We start from the raw sequence: 21,487 nt of genomic DNA on the forward strand, positions 1-21,487 counted from the left end.
AATGGCTATTTAACCCTACCCTTTGTTTTGTGTCTGATAACCAATTCTTAATCCACAATTGAACATTGCCTCCTATCCCATGACTCTAATTTTCTCAGAAGCCTCTCATGAGGAACTTTATCAAAAACTTTCTGGAAATCTAGATACACTGCATTAACTGGCTCACCTTTATCCACATGTTTAGTCACACCTTCAAAGAAGTCAAGCAAACTGTTGAGGCAAGACCTCCCTTGGCTGAATCCATGCTGTCTCATTAAATCATATTTGTTTATATGTTCCACAATTTTATTTTTTAAAATTGATTCCAATATTTTGCCTGGCACTCAGGTGAGGCTAATTCCCCGGATCACTCCTGAAACCCTTTTAAAAAATTGGCGTAACAATGGCCACCCTCCAATCTTCAGGTACTACAGACGATTTTAGCAACAGGTTATAGATCACTAACAAATGATCAGCAATTTTGAGTTCTTTTAGTACCCTGGGATGCATACCATCTTGTCCAGGTGATTTATCACTTTAACTTGTCAATTTGGCTTGGTACGTTTTCCAGGTTCACTGAGATTTCTTTCAATTCCTCTGCCTCTTCACCCTTGAAAACCATTTCTGGTTCTGTAAGATTTTTTACATTTTCCGTAAAGACTGAAACAAAGAATTCATTCAGTCTCTTTGCTATGGCCTTTTCCTCCCTGAATGCACCTTTTCCTCCTTGATCATCCAATGGTCATCCAATGGTCCCATGGAATCCCTCACCGGTTTTCTGCTTTTGATGTACCTAAAAAAAAGTTACTATGAGTTTTTGCCTCTTTGGAAAGTTGTTCTTCATATTCTTATTTAGCTTCCTTGCCTTGCATCTAATTTGCCAGTGTTTATGTCTCTTCTAATTTTCTTCACTGGGATCCTTTTTCCTTTCTTTAAAGGATATTTTCTTTGCTGTAATAACATTTTAACCATGCTGGCTCTCGTTTTCTCTTCTTTCTACCTTTTTTAATACGTGGAATGCATCTGGTCTTGGCTTCCATGATGGTATTTTTTAACATCAACACCTGGTTTACACTTCTGACCTTTGCCACAGACCCTTTTAGCTTCTTTTTAACTATTTACCTAATTTTATCGTAGTTGCCCTTGTGAAAATTAAATGCCACTACAGTAGATTTCTTTAGCGATGTTACAATCAGTTATCAGTTCAAATTTGATCATGTTATGATCACTGTTTCCCAGTAGACCCAAAACAGTTACCTCCTGAACTATGTCCTGCATTCTACGAGGGATCAAATCTAAAATAGCTCCTCATCTTCTCACTTCCTGAATCAGTTGCTCCAAGAAGCAGTCATTTATGACATCTAGGAATTTTATCTCCCTAGCACTCCCTGATGTAACATTTATCCAGTCAATGTTGGGGTAGTTGAAATCACACAATACCAGAAGCATCCTACTCCAATATTTGTGAAGCAGAAAAACACCTATCAGTATACTGTATAAGAACAGCCCCAAACCTACAATAGGGTGAAGAAGTGGCGAAAAAACCTCAGTTGAGCTTCATAGGTTGAAAAAACTCCACTCCTTTACAATCCAAGCAGCCCAAAATAGTGTTGAATGTTAAAGATATCAAAGTTCAACTCATAGGTGAAACATAAAGCCACTTGCAATAGGAAAAAGCACTCCTCTATGGTAGAATTGTAATCCACTACTGCTGGAAAATCAGTAAACATAACGCAAGGACTTATCTGTTTCTCAGTGGGGGTATAGACTCCAAGCGTGCTCAAATTGTTCTCTCAATCGCACGGGAACCCAACTGTCCACTGCACACTTAGGAGCCTTGGCCTTTTATATGGAGCATACTACAGTCTATATAAAGTCCACATAGCTTTTTGTTTCTTTTGACCCAAACAGAATGAGAGGCTTCCATCAGCCAATACATACTTTCCAATTGGCTACCAGAGTGCATCTCCTTCACTTATGCCCAGGCTGGGATGACTCTAGAGGGTCATGTCCCGGCTTACAATGTCAAAGCTATGGCTGCATTGATAGCCCACTTGAGATCAGTTTCCATAGAGGAGATTTGCAGAGCTGGGACATGGATATCTGCCCCCCCCATCCCTCTACAACCTTGATCAAGAATCCAAATGCAACAGGTTTGACCAAATATCCAAAATCAATTTGGGGTTTAGAATCCATCACTTCCCAGGCTGTTCTCTTTCAGTTACAGGTTGCCTCCCAAAGGGGAGGGGATACAAAATAGCCTGATGCCACCAAATTGGCATTTGCCTGTTGTGGCATCAATTGTTGTGCTCGTCCCCTTTTTCTATTGAAGGCATTCTGTAGCTAGAAAGGCTCATGCATGAGAATTCATAGCCCTACTTGTCGTTGGAGAAAATGAGGTTGCCTATCTTTAGCAGGTGTTCTCCAAGGATAACTAAACTTGCATCCTCACAATACTTCCATCTCCCCAAGAGGCTATATTTCTCTAGCAATAGACTGTGGAGGTACCATGTGACAACAGCAGACAGGAACAGATGAGCATGCTCAGTGAGATGGCCCAAATGCTTCTAGAAAGGTTTCTGGAGTACCATTTCCTGCAGCAGGCTCTGTTGGTGCTGTCACTTATATATGAGGATTCAAGTCCTGCTGTCCCCAGAGAACACCTATTATAGGTAACTAACTTCGTTTTAAGGCTTATTTTGTTAACTCCTGGAAAAAAATAGAATTAACAGCTTTTAAAATATAATTAGAAACCAGTAAAACATAATTTAGTTAAGAGATTTCAAAAGATGTAATGAACAAATATATACACAATAGCAGAGTTTGAAGTATGTCACAAAGCACCAGTACTAGCAAGTCTGTATATCTTGTTTTGGCCTAAGCGAGGTAAAAATGGGAGTAGCTGATAGACTCCACTTTACTGGCCACTGATAAAGCAGTCCAGGGTTGAAATGGGATCCACATGTGCTTCTCCTTTCAGCAACATTTGCAGTCACAGTGAATTCTGTCAACAGTATAACAAATATGGCAAGAGCTAGCAATCTATGTACCTATAGCAGCTCTTCCTCTCAACAAGTACATGCTTTTTTGTCTAAACAACTGCCTCGTGGGGGAGGAGGAGCAACTGTGGGTTCAGAAGTACACAATTTCAATGTGTCACTATGCCATCATGCTTACTCAAGGGACAAGAGATAAATGTGGAAAGAAAGATGGAATTAAGATCTAGAAGGGAAAAGAACATAGGAGAAATGAAAAGAAAGCAGAGGAGAGGAAAGAATTAGGAAGAGTGAGAGGGGAAAAAAAGTAAGGGAAGATGAGAGAGAAAGAAAAGAAGGTAGAAGGTAAGAACAGAGAAGTAAGATGAAAAAGGGGAAGAAAACTGGAGAGATGGGAAGTAAACATCAGAAGAATGAAAGATTGCTGACATATAACTAAGCGGGTAGAAAAGAGACCAGAGTAGGAGGTGGAAAGACTTAAGAATCTAGTATAGTATTACCTTTTCACTCTTTTAGTTCTTGCTTGTATTTTAGGTAGAAACAAACAGCACATTTGTCATGAGCATTTCAATACTCAGAAATGCCTTAAAGCAGTAATGAACCACATTACAAAAAAAAATAATAATAATAATTTGTCTTCTAAAATGTATAAGTAGTGTTATTAGTACTGTGTATATACAATATACTCATATATCTTTCCCTGTCTCTCTCTTTCTATATAAATACATATCTTTGTTTTGTTTTAAAAAAACATGATCATATTCGTACCTGATGAAAATTCAAAAGTTTAACAATATTACAATAAATTAGTCCCCAAACTCAGCCTTCATATTGGTAAAATTTAAATACAGTAGAATATTTTTCATAGGAAATCAATTATTATAAGCATGTAAATATGAATGAAATTATATTCTGTGCAAGATATTACTAATGCTCAGTATACAAAACAAAATGATCCTTCCCAACCATTTAATACTGGAAGACAGTATACACAGAGATCCAATATGAATCAATATTTTCTACATAAGACCTTACTTATTCCAAAAGTAGTAGGTGGAGAAACTGCGATTATTAATTAGGCTGAAACATACCTTACAAACAAAAAATCCATAGGATTTAATATTAAATTAAAGGATTATTACCTTTGAAAAATTAGGTTAAAACATTAAGTAAGATTTTGCTCCCATTCTGTGATAAAGATCCTTGGTGAAAAAAGAATGTTCGGACTGAAAATTAGTCACAACAGCATCTCAAAAGCAGCAATCGGAATAAGTTTAAGCTATGAAGCATTAGCTGCTTTCTGTAATCTCGATTACTGTAATTGACAAATACACATGCCGCCCAAGCTATTTGCAACAGAAAAAAAAAGTAGTCTTTGTTTGCCTTCCTTCTCTTAAAAAAACAAACAAAATGAAAAGCACAACAGTGCAGAGTCCAATTATAGAAAAATGTGCACTGCCCACTTAGGAGCCTTGGCCTTTTATATGGAGTTAAAAAGAAAATTTAAAAGCACATCTCCATAAAAATGTATCTGCAAAAGTTAAGAAAATGACCAGCTAAAAAATGAGGGCAAAAAAAATAAAAATAAAAAAGTTTTAATGCTATTCCTTAACAAATCTTGCAAACAACCCCAAAAAACACTATGAATTAGGTAGATAACCAAAAAAAAAAAAAATAATAAAACAATTGGAAAACAATGAACGGAATGGCTGCAAAAAGATGCTGCAGTTATCAGTCTGCTTTGCATTTTGTATATGGTCCTCTACCAAGTGAAATTTTTTGCAAAGGCAGCTTATAAATGGAATAAATAAAACAAATATAATCTATATGATACAGCGAATTTCAAGTCAATTTTCAGGACCATACACGTAGATTGGATCTTTGACCTAAGTTATTTACTGTAATATACTTTACGTAGTTTTAATCTGAAGTACCTTCAAAAATAGCAGAAGAGTAATTAGTCACCTACAAGTTTTGAATATTTTTATCCACCTGTGAAACATGAAATCCTGACACAAATTGCTAGCAATGGACCAAGAATCCCAGATCCATATACAAAGGTTACATATTGGTGCCTTATGAACAACAATTTGCATTTAACTTCTATTAATATAGGATTTGTAGGCATCTCTTTTCAGTTTTACTTATTTGGTCAGGCAATGTACACTGGCATATTCTTTGGTAAAACAAGTTCTTATGTCATTAATAGTAATAATCCATCACTATAATACCCTTTCAAAAGAACCTGCTGTCACATTATTTAACAAAAAAAAAAAAAAAAACTTTAAAAATTCTGAATACTGAGCTTAGCTTTGAAACACTAAAGAATTCTAAATCTTTCTTTTAAAATTAAAAACCTTAAAACACTGACCTTATTTACTCTCTCTCTAGCAAGCACAATATATGTTTGTATGATATATTAATGCACCTGACCTAGAACCAATTAAAAACTACTAGGTTTTTAATTGTTTAAATAAATGTATCGGTTGTTTTCTGTATTAAGACAATTACATATACCTTAACATGGTCATTTTCAGAAATGCAGCACCTGATAATGATAATATGCATCATAAACAGCTCGTAAAATGTTTGATCCTAGGAAATTCTTTTTGAAAAAAATCATGCCTCCTCTTTCCTTATATGCAACTATCTAAAAATTCAATGTTGGATAAAGGAATATTTGAACTATGTGCCAAAAAATCTGAAGTAACCAAAAAGGGAAGAGAAAATTAAAGAAATAATTGGTTATCACAATCATCTAGCTTTTAGCCTGCCATATTATATAATTCTTGTGAAATTTATGGACAAATAATACACAGGTCCCAAAAAATGTATTGACGTACTACCATCTTTATAAAAATTTGAAGAAATACACAAAAGCACATTAACATTTATGGAACTGTATCCATTCAACTTTGTAGCGAGACACAACTAGGACAAACCTCAACAAGTAGGTAAAATGTCACCTAAGTGTGAAGAATGTGAAACATCTGAATATAAAAGTCTGATATTTATACTTTACATCAAATAAACTTTTGTAGTTCCTTTTCAAGGCATGATGAGAAAAGAACAGAGATAATGGTTGCTACAGATCTTCTCAGAAGTTGTTTAAGATGGCTTCCACTCAACAGTATCAGAAAAGTATAAGCATGCTATGAACAATCTGCTATTCTAGTTTTTCCTGCAAGGAGCCCAAATGACAAACTAAAGCTTTTATTAGTTCATTCAAATTGGTTGTCATCAACAAAAGTGTTAGTTTGAAGATTACACCATAAAGAATAACTTTTTGGTTGGTATTATGACTTTTCCCTCACGTTTCACCATTCTCATAAATGTCAAAAAACTAATGCCCATTAAAATTAGATTATGCTTTCCTAAGGCCATTATTATAGTTTTAGATTAACTGCACAGGTAGTATACACTATTGCGATAAATTGGTTATCAACACTTTTATAAAACATATTTTCAAATACCTTCCAGTTTATTTCAAGTTGTCTTTTGTGGTTAGGGAATTATGCAGCTGTTAAATCTTACCTGCTGCTAAAACAAACACTAGGGAGATTCTGCTATTCCTTTGATGATGATTTGTATGCTATTAAAACATTCTATTTGTTTTATTGACAGAATGTTAACTGTTTTTTGCTTTACATTTCCTAATATTGTATGCTGATCTAACCAGATTTTACACATTAATGTACTACCAAGATTCCTCATTTACCTTATATCAAAACTCAATATTTTTCAAGATTATTCTCTGTTTCTTTCTGATATGTAAGTGAACTATCATTTATAACCAGTATGGCAGGCACTGGATAATTTTTTTTTTTTTTGGGGGGGGAGGAGGAAGTGAAATATAATTAAGGCTCCAAAATTCAACAATTGAACTAGCATCTTATAAGGAAATGCTATCTTAAGCTATTAAACCTTTATTTTTGATACATGTAATATGCTCAGCCTTATTGTTACTTTGAGAATGGGTCTCTGTCTTTTGAAAATATCTACTTGGCTGTGTATCTAGAATCGAAGATGAGGTAATCATGTTGGTTAATAACAATTACCTCTCAACACAGGTTCAAAACCAAATGGGGATATTACCATCAGGGTATGATTCTCAAACCTCCTGAACAATATATAATGCTGATGAAATTATACAATGTGTACTGTTTATATGAATGATGTCACAAATTAGCATGTGCCTCAGAAAGTATATTCTAAGTAGTCCATGCATCTACAGTAATGGGTTCTATTGATCCCAAGTGCTGAATGATTCATATACTGTAATGAAAATTAAAAATTAAAAAACAAAAGATAGGGTGATACCTTTCAATTGAACTAATAATTCATTTTTTAGCTAGATATTTAGAAATCAATATTCCCTTCCCCTAAAGAAGCTACCAAAAGCTGGTCAAGAAAGAAATGCATTGTTAGTCCAACAAAAAGGTATTATTGCTTCTAATTTTTTGGTTAACTTTTACATCTGTGTATTCAAGTTGATTAAAATAGCCACCAAACTACTTTATCCTGGAAAAATGTATATATGTTTTCATATATCGTAGAAAAAGTAATGTGTGTATCCGCCAATCAGATGTGAGTACAAGAGGACCATATCTGATGAAGAATCTTGTTGAACATCAAAGTGAACAAGGCAGTTGAAAAAAACAACCCAAAATACTCAAATCAACCAAAAAAGCTCTTTAAATGTCCATGTTCTGAGTGCTACAGTCACCTTAATAGAGGGGACTACTAGTTTTTAGGTGATTACCTGCCATCAGCTTACAAATTAACTGTCCCATTAGAAAATATTGTCCTCTGTATGGCCTACTAGTATCATCTGAAGTTACAGAGACCTATCACATGTGCTCTCACTTAAGCTTTCTAGCATCTGACCTTCTAAGACAGAATAAGTACGTGTATGTCACACTTAAATTTTATTTACCACCCCTCTGGTTTTTGAGGAATTTGCTAAATATAGTATTTCAGAATGCAAAGCAATTTTAACTTCAACATGAAATACCATACTTATTATAAAAAAAAGTATGGAGTCAAATAAATTATTTAGAAAATATGTATCAATGCCAAGTTAGAAAGGAAGCTATACATTGGCTAGCTATTTCTTTTTCCCTACTGTAGAACTTTTAAAAAGCTGTATACACATTTTTATCCTGTCTATACCTACACTAAGGAGCACAATTAGAAAAAACATTAGCAAGTGCTAACTGCCACCATGTCCATAGGATTCAACATGGGCACAGTGCCATACAGCACACACTAATGTACATTAGGGCGTGCTAATAAGTTTATCGCAAACATGCCTGTGTATGTCAAAGCAGAGCATGGACTGGCTTCAAAAATTCACAATGTTTCCAAACTAGATTATTTTATTTTCATTATTTGAATTGTAAAAAAGCCTATGCACCATTACTATATAATTGAAATATAGTTAACTAACCTATTTATCTAGAAGGTAAAGGAAGAATGCAACACTGAAAATGTTTCATAAAATGAGAGGAAGCAAAGTAAGGCACTTTGCAATGTTTAACAAATATTAATCTCAGTGATTTCTTCAGAATTGTATCAGAACAAACTGAGCCAAGTATAATGAATCTGCTACCATTGCAATTCATGCATGGTTAAACAGATTTTTCTAGTTGCCATCTGTACACGTTGCAGAATAACTTCCTTCAAGTTTTCTTTTTTAATCATTTCTTGCAAAATAAGTAAATAAAACAATGACAACGGATGTCTTCCCCTCACCAGCACAACTGTCAAGAGACAATGTCTGTGGAATACTAAACTATCTATGCTAGATATCGATTCCTGACAGGGCATAGCAGATTACTGCACAATCCTGACCCTCTTACTACTTTTCTCCACTGCAGTCATTGGCAACCACTTAAGTACTCTATTGTGTTTCTAGGTTGCACCGATGAGATTTTCAGCTTCTCAAAAACAAGAAAAACGAAAACATCTTTTATGCTTACACCATAATTTAGTTACCATGATGGGGGAGCGGAGAAGAGAAGGTGGTGGAAAGCCTCACAGAGAACGTATCCAGAACACCAAATTGAAAGTGCACTCTTAAAAAACAGTTGGGGGAAAAAAAATACCTGAATTTTTCTGAACATCTTGAATACTTCTGCTACTGCTTTCTCTAAAGAGATTTCTCTCTCTCTCTGTCAGTAGTTCACTGTATAATCTATGTATGAATGTGTCTGGACAGCAACTCATTCTATCATGTAACAAGAAGTTAAAATTCAAGAGTTTAATAACTTGAACAGAAGATAAGAGCAACCATTATCAATTATTCTTTGCTATGAAATAGCTCAATAATTGGTGGCAGGAGTTATATTCACAATTTAGCTTACTGTGATCACACAGTCTACCTTGAAGACTGAGGTCCACATGCATCATATGCATTCTTAGAAAAAAAAATGCTATAGTTCCATGTAGTTTAGAAGAGGACATGAAATAGTAGTAGCAGTACATAACAAAACACCACTCTGACAGATCCACTGAGTTCAGTGCTTGGTGAATGAATCCTACTGCGTTCTGTTGTTCCACAGGTCAGATGTACAGGTCTGGAGGTTGTAAGGTTCCACCACTGCATCTTTGCCATGTATACATCTGAGGTTGCTTCTCTCCTATTTTGAGAAGGTGTTCAGAAGAAATCAGTCCGTAATAAGTGACACATTGATGTGGGACAAATCTATCATATGCCTGTAGAAAGTCATTAAAAAGTCGTCAGTTTAGAATATGAGCATATACATGAAGCAGAAAATGCCTTTTAGAATATCACTTAGGCCAGTTCATACCTCTGTTAAATACTGCAGTATTTCATAAGTAAATAAAATGAGAAATAAACCCCTGAATTTTTGAGATGCTACTGCTTTTTTAAAAATTTAAAAATTTATTTAAAAACTTTGCTCCTTGCAGGGGGCCCCATATTATATTAATTGTTTATAACCATTCTATGATTTCACAAATGATGGGCACTAACATCCTAATTCTATATATGCAGCTCAAAACTGCATGTACAAATTCAGGCACACGTCCAATTTGCATATGCAATTTAATTGACAAATGAGCCAATTGACACTGACATTAATCTAAATTTCCACACATTGAACGGAGGAGGAGGCACACCCATGGGGGTATCGGGGGTGTTCCTGAAATTTGTGCAGTGTTACAGAATAAGGGGGGGATCTGCGCCTAATTTAGGCATGAGAATGTACCCCAGGTTTCAGTTGGTGCAGCACCAAATGCTAGTCTATAAACGGAGCACAACTTTGAGTACCATTTTATAGAATTGCACTTAGCACTAATTTTTATTTGGGGCTCATTTAAAGAATTTAGTTCTGAATGAACCAGATCCTACTGTGTGCGATATTAATATTGCATATTCAACATAGGCCAAACAAGAAAATTATTAAAATGCATGTAATAATTGTAATGTAATAATAATGTAATAATAATAATAATGTAATAATAATGTAATAATTTCAATAATAATAATGTAATAATTTCAAATGTTATATTCAACAGTATACTTAAGCACTAGTCATTTATTCTCATTTCAATTGCTAAGAAATAACACTATCAAGACCAGAGCTTCTCAAACTGTGGGTTGGGACCCCAAATGGGGTCACAAAACCCACATTTGAGGTCATGACCTAGATGGACTCTCTCTAGATGCATTATTCTTCTTCACTTCCTGGGTAACACAATTTTATTTGGCCATGATCATGGGGTCACAATTACAAAAGGACTGGTAATCTCTGATCTAGACCAGTGGTTCACAATCCTATTCTGGGGGATCTTCAGTTGGTTGGGTTTTCAGGATATCCATAATGTATATCGTCACAGGGAAACCCGTGTGAGCTCCAGCAGAAACTCAGGAAAGCTGGAGAATGATGAAATAGCAGCTGTGCCATCACAGGTCCAGGGTAATAAGCCTATTCCAAAGTACAGACAGAGACAGGGAAAGCTGACACATATAGGCAACAAGCACAGTCCGGTTCCTATTAAGCTTTTTTGGGATGTGCCCAACTTGCCAAACTGGGTCAAACCAGATCACTGCACTCAGAAAGGTTCAGCCAATCAGAGAGAATCACACAGCTGAGACTAACTTTAATTTCCCTAGTAAGCAGAAGCAAAGGGGAGGAGAGCAAAGCAGGCATGAGCAACAGAGGCTGATGGCAGAAGCTAAACCACATTGGCTTTGGGAACTAAATACAGCTGGAAAATAAAAACAAGACAAGCCAGACTTGAAGCCCAAGGAAGAGTACTCTGAATCAAAGTGACAGGAAGAATTCATGTCTGCCTGTTTTGAAGAGGCTGTAGAAATAAATAGGGAAGAGCTTATGAACTTTAGTGAAAGCTCTTCTGAACATTTACCTGTAGAAAACCCCATCATTAACACCTCCCTCTCCACAGGACAATTCCCCTCAGCTGGAAATCAGCTATTATCAAACCCACTCTCAAAAAACCCACCCTTGACCCTAACGAACCCAGCAACTATTGCCCGGTCTCCAACCTCCCATTTGTCTCCAAACTCCTAGAACGAATTGTGCTCCGCCGACTACACCCTTTCATAGAAGAACAAGCTGCTCTATCCCCTGCTCAATCCGGCTTCCGAACAGGCCACAGCACAGAGTCAGTACTCCTAGATATCATCGATGACAGCTGGTCAATACTCGACAAAGGCAACGATGCCCTACTAGTCCTACTTGACCTCAGTGCTGCCTTTGACACGGTCGACCACCACCTCCTCATATCCAGACTCTATGACCTTGGAATCAAGGACTCAGCCCTCCAATGGTTCACCTCATTCCTCCACCAAAGGAACCAAACTGTCCTACTAGGGACGCACAAATCTAACCCCAAGCCTATCAAATATGGCGTTCCCCAAGGCGCCCTTCTATCCCCCCTCCTATTCAACCTCTACATCAGACCCGTCATTGATATAGCGCAAAAGTACATTAAAATCCACTCCTATGCCAATGACATCCAGCTGCTCCTCCCACTAGGCAAAAACCAATTGTCCCAAATTGCTAACTTCCAACACTGCCTCTCTGACATGAAAACCTGGATGACAAACAACAAATCACAACTGAACGCCTCTAAGACCGAACTCTTATGGATCAGGAACAAAAACACCAAATACACACGCCCAACACTATCATGAGACTCCACTCTACTAACGGCAACAGATCAAGTTCACAGCCTAGGAGTAACTTTAGATGGACACCTATCCCTATCCATCCACATATCTCAAGTAGTCTCTACCTCCTCCTTCTACTACCTCCGCCAACTGAGAAGGATCAAACCCTACATCTCCACACCTGACCTAGCCCAACTTCTCTACGCATATGTCCTCTCCAGAATGGATTACTGCAACTCCCTATTTAATGGAATAACCAAAAAAGATCTCAAGCACCTCCAACTGGTCCAAAATGCAGCTATCCGCCTCCTATACAGCCTCAACTACCATGATCCCAACTCCCCAGCACTCCGCGCTGAACACTGGCTCCCAATTAGCCAACGCTGTGCATTCAAGGCCCTGGCAATAGCACACAAAATAATTTATGCCACCACCCCTTCTTACATAAAATCCAAGCTACCCATCTACATCCCCACCCGCACCCTCCGCTCAGAAACGGAGATACGCCTATGCATTCCCCCCGGAAGGTCCCTCCTCTCAGAAACTGCCCGCAAACGCTCCTACAGCCACTTCATTCCCCAACTCTGGAACCAACTCCCCCCTCAACTCAGACTACAGAACTCACTAATGACATTCCAGAAAATGATAAAGACCCTCCTCTTCAACTAAAGGTCACCCTCAGTCTACACCCAACCCCTTAAACTCCACCTCTACCCTTCTTTCTCCATTCTAATCTTCTGCCAAAAATTTCTGTATAGTCCACTCTCAGCCTATATTCAAATAACTTGTATCTAAACTAAACTACTTATATTTAAACTACTGTTCTTAATTTGCTGTATAGTCCCTATATTTACACTGCTGCACAGTCTCCTATGTCCAAGTATTTAAATCTACTGTATAATCTTGTATGTCCAATTCACTTCATTTACTTGTAAACCGTTCTGTGCTATTGGGAGGACGGGATAAAAATCTAAATAAATAAATAAAAGGCTGGAAGTTTATTGCCTAGAGAATTTGATGTCCTGAAGAATGAATGCAGAGCTTAAACTGTGTTTCTGGAGGCACTGAATAGAAATGTTTAAAAGACTGAGAGTCTACTGCTCTGGGGAATGACCAGACAGTGTTAAAACTGTGTTTCTAATGGTTGGTGAAAAATGGCTCACTAACTAATAAAGTCCAACATATGGACTTGTTCCCGATAGCATTGATAACTTCTAAAGCTGCAAAGCAGAAGTTGTGCTCCCTGAGAGGAATAAAGAGGAAGGTGAAATAAGGCTGAGCCTGCAAAAGTAATGTAGTAATACAGAACACCTGAATGGAATTGGGTGGGATTACTATAACTGATCATTTTGGGTGGTTTGGTTCAAAATCACTGAGCTCTTGCTCTGCACAAGCTCAGTGGTGTTTCAGGTACATTTGCCATAAACTGTATGAATTAAAGGAATGGCAAAAGTAGAAAGTGTGTACTTCCATTACCTGAAGATGTATTCTGGTATGGACTGACAGAGTTAAGCCAAGACCAAAGCACTGATAATAAAGTAAAAAAATTTGATAACATAAAAGAAAAACAGTTTTGATTTTGAGTATTTTGAAAGTGCTTGATTATTGGAGTGAACTGTGGCAGTCATACAGTGGGATCCAGTTGCAAGGGAAAGTCAGTATTTTTGTTGTTAAACCTGAACTGTTTTTGAAGTTACAATCTTGAAAATAATAAATTAATTTGTTCCAGACAAAGTGTTTGTGACTGTAGAACTTAAACTTCTTACAGTATCCTATTCTCTACCACCTCTAAACATCCACTCAATTTGGTATATGTGCTGGGAAGTGTAGATTTGTGCTACCAGCCAAGCTCATGCCCGATCACAATATACATGAGATACATTTGCATATAATGGAGACAATGTGCATAAATCTATTCCATGCATATTCATTGTAGCTATTCTGAAAATAAAACTAGCTCAGCATGAGTAATTTCTCTCAAGTATTTTCTCTGTAACTTGCTCAGAAAAACATATCAATGAAGACTTGTCAGAATTTATTAAATTTTCTTTACTTTCATCTGTACTATATAAAGTACTAGAAGTGTCATTATATCAAAAGCAGAAGTCTAAGTCTTTACTCCTCAAAATATATTAACTCTGATCCTTCTGATTAAATTGATTTAGTTCGTGGTTCATCCCCTGCAATTCTATATTTATTCAGTTTTAATCTATTAATTTACCTTGACAACACTGCTAATATACCGTATTTTCACGCATATAACGCGCGCGTTATACGCGTTTTTACCTACCGCGCATACCCCTCGCGCGTTATATGCGTGAGCGCGGTATACAAAAGTTTTAAAACATAGTTCCCACCCCGCCCGACGCCCGATTCACCCCCCCAGCAGGACCACTCGCACCCCCACCCCGAACGACCACTCGCACGCGCTCCCACCCGCACCCGCATCCACGATCGGAGCAAGAGGGAGCCCAAGCCCTCTTGCCCGGCCGACTCCCCGACGTCCGACACATCCCCCCCCCGGCAGGACCACTCGCACCCCCACCCCGAACGACCGCTCGCACGCGCTCCCACCCGCACCCGCATCCACGATCGGAGCAAGAGGGAGCCCAAGCCCTCTTGCCCGGCCGACTCCCCGACGTCCGATACATCCCCCCCCCCCCCGGCAGGACCACTCGCACCCCCACCCCGAAGGACCGCCGACTTCCCGACAATATCGGGCCAGAAGGGAGCCCAAACCCTCCTGGCCACGGCGACCCCCTAACCCCACCCCGCACTACATTACGGGCAGGAGGGATCCCAGGCCCTCCTGCCCTCGACGCAAACCCCCCTCCCCCCCAAGAACCTCCGACCGCCCCCCCAGCCGACCCGCGACCCCCCTGGCGACCCCCCCACCCCCGTACCTTTGGTAGTTGGCCGGACAAACGGGAGCCAAACCCGCCTGTCCGGCAGGCAGCCAACGAAGGAATGAGGCCGGATTGGCCCATCCATCCTAAAGCTCCGCCTACTGGTGGGGCCTAAGGCGCGTGGGCCAATCAGAATAGGCCCTGGAGCCTTAGGTCCCACCTGGGGGCGCGGCCTGAGGCACATGGGCCCAACCCGACCATGTGCCTCAGGCCGCGCCCCCAGGTGGGACCTAAGGCTCCAGGGCCTATTCTGATTGGCCCACGCGCCTTAGGCCCCACCAGTAGGCGGAGCTTTAGGATGGATGGGCCAATCCGGCCTCATTCCTTCGTTGGCTGGCTGCCGGACAGGCGGGTTTGGCTCCCGTCTGTCCGGCCAACTACCAAAGGTACGGGGAAGGGGGGTGGGGGGGTCGGGGGGGTCGCCAGGGGGGTCGCGGGCCGGCTGGGGGGGGCGGTCGGAGGTTCTTGGGGGGGGCGGTCGTTGGGGGGGAGGGGGGTTTGCGTCGAGGGCAGGAGGGCCTGGGATCCCTCCTGCCCGTAATGTAGTGCGGGGTGGGGTTAGGGGGTCGCCGTGGCCAGGAGGATTTGGGCTCCCTCCTGGCCCGATATTGTTGGGGAATCGGCGGTCCTTCGGGGGGAGGGATGTATCGGACGTCGGGGGGGGGGCATCAGGCTTTCAGGATGGGGACAGACCTTCAAGGGGGGACAGTGCACGGAAGTCAGGGGGGGTGAACGAGAGTCGGGACAGCGCACGGAAAGTCAGGGCGGGCGAAAGGAGCGTCGGGCAGCATGCGCGGTATACCCGTGAGCGCGGTATACCAAAGTTTTTGTACATATCATCGTGATTTCTGCGCGCTATACCCGTGTGCGCGTTTTATACGGGTGCGCGTTATTTGCGTGAAAATACGGTAAGCATCTTACTCTTATGTTTAAGTTGTACATCTATGCACATGTACACTTTAATAGAAAATATTGCATGCATTATGTATCATAATTAAATGAAAAGAATAAAAATAGTCTTGCAATTTTCTTGAAAAATGGAACCTAGTGAAAAAAAAGGGTTATGAAAATATTTTACTACTGGAGGATTGGCCCTTCACATTCACAAAAAATGCCAGCATACATTCCTAACAAATTAATTTTGCCAGACAGATTTATTTTTTCTCAAGGGACTGAGGTCTGTTCGTTTATCAAAAATAACCACCTTAGTGTTAAAAGGATATTGAGACATACTGACAAAACTACATGCAGATCCAGCATAAAGCCTTCATATGTTGTGCCTGGATTGTATAAGTCTAGTTCTTTTAGGTTTCCTATTCATTCACAGTAGAAAACAAATAGATGTTTAATAAAAAAAAAAAAAAAAAAAAAAAAAGAGATAAAGATGTAAAGTGACTTAAGATAGTAAGTTACAACAACTCTACTATACTTCACAACCTCACTAGTGCCACTGCTGAGAAGCTTAAAATTTAAACAGAAGAAAAAGCTTCAGATTGGAAAGAGCCTGATGGAGCTAACAGAAGAAAATAGGGGCAACACACTTTTAATAGCCCCTTAGCTCTGAAGAAGTGGCGGTCAAGCCGCGAAACACGGGCCCACATAGGGGGGATGATTTTTGCCAAGGTTGTGCTTACCTGGTTGCTTTAAATCTTTTCTGTAGTGGATTTAGCGTTCCGGAGGGTTTTTTTATTTATTCAATTATTTAGCCAGTCCTCCCAAAGGAGCCCAGAATGGGTTACAAAGTACATCCACAATATAATTGAAACAGGACATAGATGACATAATTTACAATATAGACATGACAGTACACTAAGCAGCATCTGATGAGAGTAGGTGGCGTAGGGTGCGTTGACTGATGGCTTTTCCGGGAGTATGTCCTTAAGGTGCTGGGTTTGTGAAAAGAAGGTTTTCACGACCTTCCTGAAGCTCCAAAGTCCATCTAGGGTTCTAACAGGTGGTGAGATGGTAGGATGGGGGATGGTGTGCCATAGCCTCAGTATGAAATGTGAGTAGGAGCGTTTGCGGGCTGTTTCAGTTTTGAGGGAGCGGATGGGAGGCTTGGTCAGTCGTTTTTCTCCTTGGGACCTCAGTGGTCGCTTTGGGAAGTAGATTTGTAGTTTAGTTTTTATGTAGTGTGGAATCGTTTCATGGAAAGTTTTGAAAGCGAGGATCAGAGCCTTGAAGGCGCAGCGCTTTTGAATGGACAGCCAGTGCATGGAAGCTAATGCAGGGGTAACGTGGTCGCGGATGCCTACATTTTCAGCAGGCAGATTGCAGCATTTTGCTTTGGAGACAGGAGAGTTTTGGTATGCAGGCCCACTAGTAGTGTGTTGCAATAGTCTAAGCGGGATAGTACGAATGCGTAAAGTAGTTGGCTGAATTCGGGTTCTGAGAAGTATGCACGGTATGGATTTTAGCTGGTGGAGGTAGAAGAAGGATGATACTAGTTTGGATACATGATCTGTCATTGATAAGTTTGAGTCGAGAGTTACTCCTAGGTTGCGGACGTTATCCTTGGGTGTAAGGGTATTTGTGCCCCAGGAAAAGTCAGACGGGAGTATGCGCAAAGATTTTTGTGGATTCAGAGAAGTTCTGTCTTGGACTCATTTAACTGCAACTTGTTCTTGGTCATCCAGGTCTTTATTTCAGTTAGGCAGGACTGGAGATTATTGATTTGTGTGTCTCAGTGTCATCCTAGTGGGAGAAAGAGTTGTAAGTCGTCTGCGAAAGAGTGGATTCTAATTTGGTGTTTTTCTGCTATGTCCAGTACTGGTACTGGTTTGACATAGAGGTTGAAGAGGAGTAGTGGTAGTAAGGTTCCCTTAGGGTCTCCATAGTGGAGTGGTTTGGGTTTAGATAAGGATTTTCCTAGTAGAACTCTCTGCGATCTGTCATTCAGGAATGAAGAGAACCATCGAAGTGCATTGTCACGGATTCCGAAGGTCTTTAACCTGGACAGGAGAAGAGAGTGGTCGATGGTGTCGAAGGTGGCACTGAGGTCTAATAGTACCAGCAATGCATCATTCCCATCATCTAGGATTTTCCAGCAGTCATCTACGATGTCTAAAAGCACTGTCTCTGTACTGTGGTGTTTCCTGAAGCCCGATTGGAAGTTTGATAGGGCGACGTTTGTCTAAATGAAGTTTTGCAGTTGCACGAGTACTCTTTTCCAATTTTTTTTTTTTTAGATGAATGGGAGGTTTGAGATAGGGTTGTCTGCTTGGGTTGTCTGGGTCAATGGTTGGTTTTTTCAGGAGTGGTTTTACTATAGCAGATTTCCAACTCTATGAAGCTACACCTGTCATAAGGGACTCGTTTAATAGGGATAGGATGGATTCCAGGAATACCTCATTTGTATCCAGGAGTGTAAGTGGAGGGACATGGGTCCAAGATCGAGGTCGTGGGGCGTATGGATTTGATTATGGTTTTAAGGTCGTTGTGGGAGATCGGTTTGAAACTGTTCAAGGTTTCTGTCTTGTGTGGATTGTCATCTTGAGTGGTCTCTGGGGTGCTTGGGAGTGCTTTGGCCTCTGAGTCCAGATTTGCATGTATCTTTGATATTTTGTCGTGGAGAGGGATTTGCTGTCTAGGTCTATTTGTTGGGAATACATTGGACCTTGGGATAAGGAGAATAGATTTTTCATTATCAAGAAGATGGCCTTCGATCTGCTTGGGAACTTGGATAGTAGAGCAGTGAAATGTGCTTTTTTTGCTTCATGTGTAGCTAATTTGTAGTTTTGCAGAAGATTTTTCCAGGTGGATTTGTCCTCAGCACTTAAGAGTTTTGCGGCAAGTTTTTTCTGCTTTCCTAACTATCCTTTTTTGTACTCTCAGGTCTTCTGTAAACCAGGGTGAAGAGAATGGTCTTGAGTTAGGTTTGGTCACCTTGACTGTTGCTAGGTTCTCATAAAGTGTTTTGATGCTTAAAATTCCAGGTCAGTGTCTTCTCTTCTAGGGAACAGGATATAGAATTTGTGCTTAGTTGTAGTGTGAAGATGCCACGGGAAAATATGGTTGGGTTTATTGACTTCGGGTCGAACGCAATTGATTCCTGCGAGTTTGTTCAGTCTGCTGCCTCTTTGGCTTTGGTGTGTAGGCCGAATGTGATTATATGGTGGTTGGTCCAGGGGACCATGATGTTTGTCAGTGAGGATAATTTCCGGTCAGTTTGTGGACTCTCTGAGAGAAAGATTAGGTCCAGTGTGTTACCATAGGAGTAAGTGAGGTGATTTTTGAGTGAGTCCCAGATCTGACAATGTTTTGATGAAATCTCATGGGGCACCCATGACTTCTGGGTAGTCTGCAAAGTTGAGGTCTCCTAGGACTATGATTTGTTTATGGTTTACAGACAGGTTGCTTATAATGGTTAGCAGTTCGACGAGAGCAGATATAGGGGAAGAGGGTACTCTGTAGACTAGTATGATTGTGATTTTTTTGTTGTGAACTATTGCGAAAACGAGGTATTCTAGGTCTGGTAATGTTATGGAGTGTATCTGGCATGGGTTTAACTTGGACTTGACGATCGCTGTCACCCCTCCCCCTCTCTTGTTGGGGCGGGAACATGCCAGTGCTTGGTAGTCTTGAGGGCATAATGCACCCAAGGTGGCTCCATCGTTGTCTTTGAGCCATGTTTCCATCACTTATAGGAGGTCCCAGTTGTACTCTGTGAAGGCATCTGTGCGGATGAGGTCTTTGCCATTTATGGATCTGGCATTCACTAGGACTGTTGCAACATGGTGTGCATTGGGGGAGTATGTGTCGGTCTTGATCTTTATAAGGGTGTGGATATTGCTCGTCTTGGGCTTCGAGCGGTAGCAGCTTCTTAGATCTCCATATTGGCCCTGGCCCATGATGATAGGTATATGGTATGTAATAGATTTAGCGTTCCAGAGGTTTTTTATGTCTATGATGTTGGTGAGTTGAGCTAACATCAGGCTCTCTCCAATCTGAGGCTTTTACTTCCGTTTAAATTTTAAGCTTCTCAGCAGTGGTTCTAGTGAAGTTGTGAAGTATAGTGCTGTGACTAACTTGCTATGTTATGTTCCTCTACTCCTGTTTATTTATTTCAGTGATGTGACTAAGATATATACACAAATGACAACAAGCTGAAACTAAACACTGCCAAAACCAATCTAACTTGGTTCTGTACATCTCATCAAGCAATCAGTAATTCTCTAAGCCTTCCATCTGAAATCACACTCAGCGTACAAAGCTCATTCAAAATCCTTGGTGTGATCTTGGACTCTACTCTTTTATGCTCCACATCTTTAACATGAAACGGTTACGGCTGATCAGACCCTTCTTTTATGAACACTACTATGCAATACTTGTTCAAATTCTTATTCTCATAACTCCTTATATGTGGGTATAGGCACTAAGCAACTTTACAGACTTCAGCTCATCCAAAATACAGAAGTTAGGCAATCTTCAGACTCAAGAAGTTCGGCCATCTTCAGACTCAAGAAGTTCGGCCATCTTCAGACTCAAGAAGTTCGACTCTGTGACAGATACGACGGAGGTGATCAGCGGATTGCCGCAGGGCTCAGTCTTGGACCCGATCCTATTTAACATCTTCGTAAGAGACTTGGCTAAGGGGCTTCGAGGTAAAATTACATTATTCGCTGATGACGCCAAACTATGCAACATAGTAGGCAAAAGCACAACAGACAAAAGCATAATGCCCGACAAAAGCTCAGTGCCCGACAGTATGACGCAGGACCTACTCCTGTTGGAGCATTGGTCAACTAAGTTTCAATGCCAAAAAATGCAAGATCATGCACCTTGGGGGAAAAAAATCCATGCAGGACTTACACCCTAAATGGTGAGATCCTAGCAAAGACTGTAGCAGAACGTGACTTTAGCAGAACGTGACTTGGGAGTGATCATTAGTGAAGACATGAAGACTGCCAATCAAGTGGAGAAAGCTTCATCCAGGGCTAGACAAATCATGGGTTGCATCCGTAGAAGTTTCATCAGCCGTAAGCCCGAGGTCATAATGCCATTGTATAGATCCATGGTGAGACCCCATCTGGAATACTGTGTACAATTCTGGAGGCCACATTATCAAAATGCTGAGAATTGAGTCGGTTCAGTGAATGGCCACCAGGATGGTCTCAGGACTCAAGGATCTCCCATATGAGGAACGGCTGGGTAAGTTGCAGCTATACTCACTCGAGGAACGCAGAGAGAAGGGAGACATGATCGAGAAGTTCAAATATGTCACGGGCCGTATCGAGGTGGAAGAAGATCTCTTTTTTTCTTAAAGGACCCACAGCAACAAGAGGGCATCCATTGAAAATTAGGGGTCAGAAATTTCATGGCGACACCAGAAAATATTTCTTCACCGAAAGGGTGGTTGATCGCTGGAATAATCTTCTACTACAGGTAATTGAGGCCAGCAGCGTGCCAGATTTTAAGAAAAGATGGGATTGGCATGTGGGATTTCT

At 40.3% G+C, this 21,487-nt stretch overlaps 1 protein-coding gene across 4 annotated transcripts in view; it reads right to left on the bottom strand.

The window, feature by feature from the left end:
• Positions 1-4,936: 4,936 nt before the first annotated feature.
• RBM33 (RNA binding motif protein 33) overlaps positions 4,937-21,487 on the bottom strand; it is a 406,831-nt gene continuing 390,280 nt past the window's right edge. For all 4 annotated transcript variants that reach the window (XR_004538179.1, XM_033931618.1, XM_033931619.1 and 1 more), the window contains one exon: positions 4,937-9,692. Coding sequence is in view for 1 of the 4 variants with exons in the window: in XM_033931619.1 (XP_033787510.1) it covers positions 9,644-9,692 (49 nt within the window). In the remaining 3 variants the exon portion in view is untranslated. The remainder of the gene's footprint in view (positions 9,693-21,487) is intronic.

The sequence above is a fragment of the Geotrypetes seraphini genome, chromosome 2 (genome assembly GCF_902459505.1).
Source record: "Geotrypetes seraphini chromosome 2, aGeoSer1.1, whole genome shotgun sequence".
Taxonomy (NCBI): domain Eukaryota; kingdom Metazoa; phylum Chordata; class Amphibia; order Gymnophiona; family Dermophiidae; genus Geotrypetes; species Geotrypetes seraphini.